Source organism: Oratosquilla oratoria, chromosome 2, assembly GCF_046742065.1.
Source record: "Oratosquilla oratoria isolate Oo_2021 chromosome 2, ASM4674206v1, whole genome shotgun sequence".
Lineage (NCBI taxonomy): Eukaryota > Metazoa > Arthropoda > Malacostraca > Stomatopoda > Squillidae > Oratosquilla > Oratosquilla oratoria.
The window spans coordinates 35,213,606-35,220,842 of record NC_134778.1 but is presented as its reverse complement, the minus strand read 5'-3'; the positions used below and the strand labels follow the sequence as shown (position 1 = coordinate 35,220,842).

Below are 7,237 nucleotides of genomic sequence, written 5' to 3'. Positions count from 1 at the left end.
CAAGCTCGATCGAAGAAGATGTTGAACGCTTGTGGATGATGGAAAATGAATGTGAAGATAGGGCACCATCTCAGAACGACCAGAAGGTTATCAACCTTTGGGATAAGGAAACGCGATACGAAGATGGGCATTATGTACTGCCAATACCTTGGCGAGGTGAGCCAAACTTGCCCAATAATCGTGACGTCGCCGAGAGACGATTAAGAAGTTTATACAAAAGGTTGATGAAATCCGGCACATTGAATGTATACTCTGAGAATATTTCAGATTTGATCAAGAAGGGGTATGCAGAGTATGTTCCCGAGATTGATATAAAGAGAGATGACGGTAAAGTGTGGTACCTACCGCATCATGCCGTTACGAGCGAAACCAAACCAGGTAAGGTGAGAGTCGTATTCGACTGTGCTGCTCAAAAGAACGGAGTCAGTCTGAACAGTCAGTGCCTACAGGGCCCAGATCTGAATAATAAGTTGATTCACGTGTTACTCAGGTTTCGCCAATATCATTACGCCATCACGGCCGACATTGAGGCTATGTATCACCAAGTCAAAATTCCCATTAGCGATAGAGACGCTTTAAGGCTCCTATGGTATGTTAGCGATGAAATAAGAGAGTTAAGAATGACCTCGCATCCCTTTGGCGGAATATGGTGCGCTAGTAGTAGCACCTATGCCTTGCGGAAGGCTGCAGAGGACATGCAACCTTGTGAGGAAGTAAAAGACACGCTACTCCGGTCATTTTACGTTGACGATATGTTGAAGTCCGTAGCGTCACCTCAAGAGACAATTGAGGTAATTGAAGATACTAGAAGTGTCCTCAGACACGGAGGGTTTAACTTAACCAAATTCATGATTAATGACGTCAAATTGCTAGAGAGCATCGATGAGCAAGACAGGGCTAAGGAAGCAAAGGAAATGACACCCAATATGCATAGCAAAGTGCTTGGGATTAAATGGGACGTCGAGAACGACTGTTTCTTTTTCGTTAGTAAGGGTGTTCAAACACAGAATGTGACTAGACGAGTTATGTTGAGTCAACTTGCTTCGACTTACGATCCTTTAGGTTTAGTTTTGCCAATCATTGTTCCAGCCAAGATTTTGTTCCAGGAGGCGACTAGGCTTAAGATGTCTTGTGACGAAAATATTCCTATATCTTTGTGTCAGAAGTGGTTGAAATGGATAACTTCACTATATGAAATCTCGAGACTTCGCTTCCCTAGATGCGTTTTGCCTTTAGAGTGGAATGGCTGTACTTCAGAATTACATCATTTTTGTGATGCAAGTGAGGTCGCATTTGGTGCTTGCACTTATCTCAGGACAATAGATCAAGATGGGAAAGTACACGTAGCTCTGCTAGCCAGTAAAGCGAGAGTAGCTCCCATCAAAGGAGTTACTATACCAAGATTGGAAATTTCGGCTGCCGTTGAAGCAGCCAAATTAGATGTTGTTGTTAAAAGAGAGTTGGATATCCCCTTGCTCAAATCTAACTTCTGGTCTGACAGTACTATAGCTCTGGCATATATACAGAACGAGACAAGAAGGTTCAAGACTTTTGTGGCGAATCGTGTCACACTCATCAGACAGGTTTCAGAGGCTAATCAGTGGCATCATGTTAGTGGTGATGAGAATCCTGCAGATGTACTATCTTGGGGATGCTTTGTAGACAATTTGCCAGCTTCTTGGTTTAATGGTCCTCCCTTCTTGTCGAATTACAAGTGTGCATGGCCAGCACAAGATAATCTTGTAGGACACCTTCAGGATGAAGACCCGGAGGTGAGGCGTGAGGTATATCCCACGAGTATCGTACAGACGTGTCAGTCGGGCGTCACCCAACACCCGATCGACACGCTGATTGAGCACTATTCAAGCCTTTACAGATTAAAGAAGGCCGTTGGTTGGTGGTTAAGGCTAATACAATTTCTTAAGAAGAAGATTCCGCAAAATTCACCACTTGAAATTCATGAACTAAAGCACGCGGAAAATCTGATTGTCAAACATGTTCAAGGGCGTGCTTATTTTCATGAAACCAAGAGCATTGAAGCAGGGAAAACTGTGTTAAAGTCCAGCTCAATATATAAACTGTCTCCTATTCTTATAGATGGTCTGTTAGTAGTTGGTGGTAGACTCAAGCATGCGGCATTGAATGGGCAAGCTATAAATCCTGTGATCCTCCCTCATAACCACAGGTTGTCTACATAAATTGTACGTGATTGCCATAATTCCTCTCATGTAGGAGTGGAATGGACACTCAGTCGGGTGCGTAAGAAATTCTGGATCATACGGGGTAGAAAATTGGTGAAACGCGTCAAAATGGATTGTATAGTTTGCAAGAGATTATACGGGGCCCCCATGAACCAGAGAATGTCTGACCTCCCTCCCGAGAGGTGTGAACCCGGGGGGCCAGCCTTTAGGTACGTAGGAGTAGACCTGTTTGGACCCTTCCATGTTAAAGTCGGGAGATCAGAAATGAAACGTTACGGGTGTCTGTACACGTGTTTTACTACGAGAGCTATTCACATTGAGAAGCTTGATAGCTTACAAACTGACGCATTCATCAATGGTTTCGTACGCTTCACAGCGAGGCGAGGTTACCCCAGTAAGGTGTGGTCAGACAATGGTACTAACCTAGTAGGAGCGAGGGCTGAATTAGCACGCAGTGTACGAGATCTGGACCGGTCCTTGATCGTAAGGGAAACACGTCGATGTGACGTTGAGTGGTCGTTCAACCCGCCTTCCGCGTCACATCACGGAGGCGTTTGGGAACGTATGATAAGGTCTGTACGTAAAGTACTGTTCGCTTTAGTCATCAAATGCCCCAGGATGATTGATGATGTTTTGCAAACCCTCTTCTGCGAAGCGGAAAGTATAGTCAACAGTAGGCCACTTACTAAATGCAGTGATGATGCAAGTGATGAGAGTCCGCTGACTCCCAATCATCTGTTACTCCTCCAAGGAAACTCCCCACTATCTTGGGGAGCCTTTCACGATGCCGATCCTTACCGCAAACATTGGCGTCACGTGCAACATTTAGCCAAACAATTTTGGAAAAGGTGGGTTAGTGAATACCTAGTGGAATTGCAAAGAAGGCAGAAGTGGAACTCTGAAAGCCCGAATCTTTCAGTCGGGGATTTAGTGCTTATAATGAATGAAAACTCGCCCCGCGGTTCTTGGCCGCTGGGGAGAGTCCAGGAAGTGCGGGTGAGCAGAGACGGATTGGTTCGTAGTGCCCGTTTGAAAACTCAATTCAGTGAGCTCACCCGACCCATTACAAAACTTGTATTGCTTGAAGGTTCTTTGTAAATGTTTTGTGTTCTGTCATAGATATATGTATGTGATTTTTATTTATTTATTTATTTATTTATTTATTTATTATTATTATTTTTTTTGAATCGTAAGATTCAAGGTGGGGGAGTGTTACGTCCATAGACGTAAATTTATGTTGCTGATTTCATTGTATAAAAATCAGGAGTGGAATGAATAATTTGTATTGTACGTCCGTTAATGTCACGGTATAATTTTGTGTATCGTACGTCCGTTAATGTCACGGTATAATTTTGTGCATTTTACGTCCATCAATTTAGTGTCACAGTACGATCAGTTGTACAATTTCCCCCCGTCACCGGCATCGACTTGGTTGAGTGTGGGAGAAGTTGTGGGTAGATGGTGTGTGGGGGCCAGCATATCAAGGTCGTCTTCTCTAACTGGCATTAGTCAGAGTCGCCCAATGTGTGGGTTATATGCAGTTAGAGGAAGGGACAAGTCACGTGTAATGTCGCAATCCTCCACTTCACCATTGTAATGTCAAACGAGTCAACGGACGTAGGGGGACCTATGGGAGACGCACAAGTCGGTGAGTGATTGCTTTAGTATATGATGTCAATTCACTGTCAAATTTATGATGTGAGTTACGACTCAACGTATTGATTAACACTTGTATATTTTCTGTTATTAATTGGCATTTATGTATTTTTTGTAATGTTGTACAAGTTCTTTGACAATAAAAACATTCTTTTTAGAATGACCTGCAGTCAGCGTCCATTCGGAGCTCCATTTATTCCCTACGTATCATAAGAAGACAATAATTTGCCGACAATACCCTACAATGTGTATATGTGTATATGTGTATATGTGTATGTGTGTATGTGTGTATGTGTGTATGTGTGTATGTGTGTGTGTGTGTGTGTGTGTGTGTATGTGTGTATGTGTGTATGTGTGTATGTGTGTATGTGTGTATGTATATATGTATATATGTATATATGTATGTTAGGGTGTTTCAAACCCATAGGGTAAAATTGCAAGGTGCGTGTATACTTTCAGCTGCATGTTGCCCTGTTTCCTAATTATATAAGCTGAAATTGTGCCAAATTATGCAATGATCTGTGAAGATTTAAAGGTCGCTCATATTGTTCACTTTTTAAGCCCATGCAAAAAAATACCTAATTTTCTCTTCTCATATTCTTGTAGAACGCAGGTGAACTTTGAAATGGCTAGACGTCGTGCAGCATCAGTTTGGCTCCTTGGACATTCTGAGGAAGAACTTACTGGTTCCAGACTCCCGTCCAATGATCAAGTTCTAAAGCACTTCTTTTACCATCACCTCGACTTGAAGTGCACGAAGTCCGAGAGCGCGAAGGCAGTTGTGGAAGCAGTTTTTTTGTTCTGGGCGAAAGCCCAAATCCCTACAACAACGCTATTTTACGCCAAAAAGAAGCTTACAGACCTGGTTACGAAATACGAAGGTCTCAAGAAGAATCGTCTGAGGGATTCGGAGAATCAGCGCATGAAGGAACAAATGTTTTGTGATGACTTAGATGAAATCTTCGACGTTGCTCACAAAGATGCGCTGATAATGATGAAAAATGAAGAAGATAAAGCCTTCTTGTTGAGCCAACGAGAGGATCGTTCCCAGTCGAGCATGGCTGGAATTGACATGGATCATTTAAAGTCTCTTGAGAAGAAAAAGAAAAGGGCTGAAGTAGAAGACAAACGCAAGAAGAAATCTGAGGCGGAAAAACGACTAACCGTCGAAGTCGTCAGCTCATCGACACTAGCTGATTCCAGTTCGTCTTCAGAGTCCTCTGCAGATGACTCCTTTCAAATTCACAGTCACCAAAAAAGAAAGAAGTCGGATGCTATATCTGCAGGTCCATCGATTCCCAAGAATATCTTCTTGAAACCTGAAGTTACGGCGGCTCTGGATCGTACTGGCGTGTCTCACAGGAAAGCAATGCACCAACTGGGGGCTCAGGCAAAGTCTATTGGTATTGACATCGAACAAATCACTTTGTCTCAGAGTTCGATTTACCGGTACCGGAAAAAGAACCGTGAAGAAGCAGCAACCAGCATAAAGGCTGACATCATGACAAGAATTCCACGTGATACACCTCTCGTGTTGCATTGGGATGGCAAGCTATTGCCTGACATAACTGTAGCAAGTTCTGGTCGGGAGAAGGCTGAAAGAATCGCAATTCTTGCCTCAGGAGATGGCGTTGAGTTCCTCCTTGGTGTTCCCAAAATTGGATCTAGTTCGGGTACAGATCAAGCCAATGCATGTCTGTCTGCTATCAACGATTGGGGCCTGTCACACCAAATCAAGGCTATTGTGTTTGACACAACAGCCTCAAACACAGGTTTGCTTCAAGGCGCCTGTATCAAAATTCAAGAGCAACTACAAAAGGAGCTTGTTTGGTTGGCCTGTCGGCATCACGTGTACGAAGTGATCCTTGCTGATGTGTTCCGTTCTGCCTACGGTCCTTCTTCCGGACCAAGTATCCCATTATTTTCACGTTTTCAAGATCTGTGGGGAAACCTCGACAAAAGAAACTTCAAGACAGCAGAGGATGATGAAGAAATCTTGGCAAACTTCGTGGGTGATTGGTCCGTACCTCGTGAGGAAGCAATGCGACGTCTTGAGGTTGCCCTGAGGTTAACTGCAACAAGAGATGATTATCGGGAACTTACTACTCTTGCCTACATCTTCCTTGGAGGTACTCCACCGGGTGGAATTTCCTTTCGTGCTCCAGGTGCTTTCCATCATGCAAGATGGATGGGAAAATGTATATATTGTATAAAAATATTCCTCTTCCATGATCGGTTTCCTCTGACGGAAGGTGAACTGAAAGCAGTTCGAGATATTTCCCTGTTCGCCGCCCTGTGCTATGTGCCATTTTGGAATGAGTCACCAATCGGTCCCTATGCTGCCAAGAATGATATGGATATGATGAAACTCATGCAACATGGAATCCCAAATGAAAAACTTGCCAAGGTTGCCTTCACAGCTTTTAAACGTCATCTTTGGTATATTTCAGAGGAAGCTGTGGGACTTTCCCTGTTCGACGATCGTATCTCACCTGATGAAAAGCGGAAAATGGTGGACAATATGTCTCTGCCTGCAAAACCAAAAGGATTGAAGAGGGTCGATGGAAAAACATTTTCGACACGGATTTCCCTCCCTGAATTTTTTACGATGAAGACAAAAAGTATATTTCCTGTGATTCTGTCAGAAGAACCTGAATTCCTTACGAAAGATCCATCTTCTTGGGAAAATGATGATTTGTATCGTCGCTTCGAAAAAGCAGCACATGAGCTGAAGGCTGTGAATGACTGTGCTGAGCGGGCCATTTCTCTTATCCAACAATTTAACACTGTTATTACCAAAGATGAAGATCAGCGACAATTTCTTTTAAGAGTTGTGCAAGAGCACCGGAAGGAGATTCCACTGCCAAAAAAATCAGCTTTCAAATGATCATGTTTCATTGGCTTTTTTAAAGAGTTTTATTTCATTTGTTGTTTGAAGAGTTGTGCAAAAGCACTGGAAGGAGATTCCACCGTCAAAAAAATCAGCTTTCAAATGATCATGTTTCATTGCCTTTGTTTAAAAGAGTTTTATTTAATTTGTTTCATTTTTTTGAAGAGAGAAATAAAAATAAATTTAATGAAATGTCATTTGTTTTATTTTCTCATTTTTTCAACTTTTAAAATAAAGCAAACTTTTTGAGCGACCCCTAAATATTCAGCTACCCCCTAAAAATTTTGTGTGAACATTGCATTATTTGATACAAAAGAAGGCAGCATACAGCTGAAACAAAATTCGTATTTTAATTTTTTTGAAACACCCTAATATACATATATATATATGTGTATATGTGTATATGTGTATATGTGTATATGTGTATATGTGTATATGTGTATATGTGTATATGTGTATATGTATATATGTATATATGTATATGTATATA

At 42.2% G+C, this 7,237-nt stretch overlaps 3 protein-coding genes across 3 annotated transcripts in view; all 3 read left to right on the top strand.

The window, feature by feature from the left end:
- The window catches only part of LOC143035309 (uncharacterized), a 2,964-nt gene extending 766 nt beyond the window's left edge, over positions 1–2,198 (top strand). Inside the window, exon 1 of the mRNA XM_076202226.1 lies at positions 1–2,198. This exon is cut by the window's left edge and continues 766 nt beyond it. Within this exon, the coding sequence (XP_076058341.1) occupies positions 1–2,198 (2,198 nt within the window).
- Positions 2,199–2,309: 111 nt separating this feature from the next.
- LOC143035305 (uncharacterized) lies at positions 2,310–3,299 on the top strand. Its single transcript, XM_076202210.1, has one exon. It carries the CDS (start codon positions 2,310–2,312, stop codon positions 3,297–3,299), a length of 990 nt encoding a protein of 329 aa, XP_076058325.1.
- Positions 3,300–4,456: 1,157 nt separating this feature from the next.
- LOC143033841 (uncharacterized) lies at positions 4,457–6,834 on the top strand. The gene is made up of 2 exons (XM_076199395.1): positions 4,457–5,986; positions 6,308–6,834. The coding sequence occupies exons 1-2, from the start codon at positions 4,483–4,485 to the stop codon at positions 6,742–6,744; spliced, it is 1,941 nt and encodes a 646-aa protein (XP_076055510.1). The 5' UTR covers positions 4,457–4,482; the 3' UTR covers positions 6,745–6,834.
- Positions 6,835–7,237: the final 403 nt, after the last annotated feature.

Excerpts from the sequence above, each read along its gene's own strand:
- LOC143035305 (XM_076202210.1), top strand. The coding sequence starts at position 2,310 with ATGGATTGTATAGTTTGCAAGAGATTATACGGGGCCCCCATGAACCAG.
- LOC143033841 (XM_076199395.1), top strand. The coding sequence starts at position 4,483 with ATGGCTAGACGTCGTGCAGCATCAGTTTGGCTCCTTGGACATTCTGAG. Across the intron at positions 5,987-6,307 it reads TGCCTACATCTTCCTTGGAG|AGGAAGCTGTGGGACTTTCC; the intron begins GTACTCCACCGG and ends GGTATATTTCAG.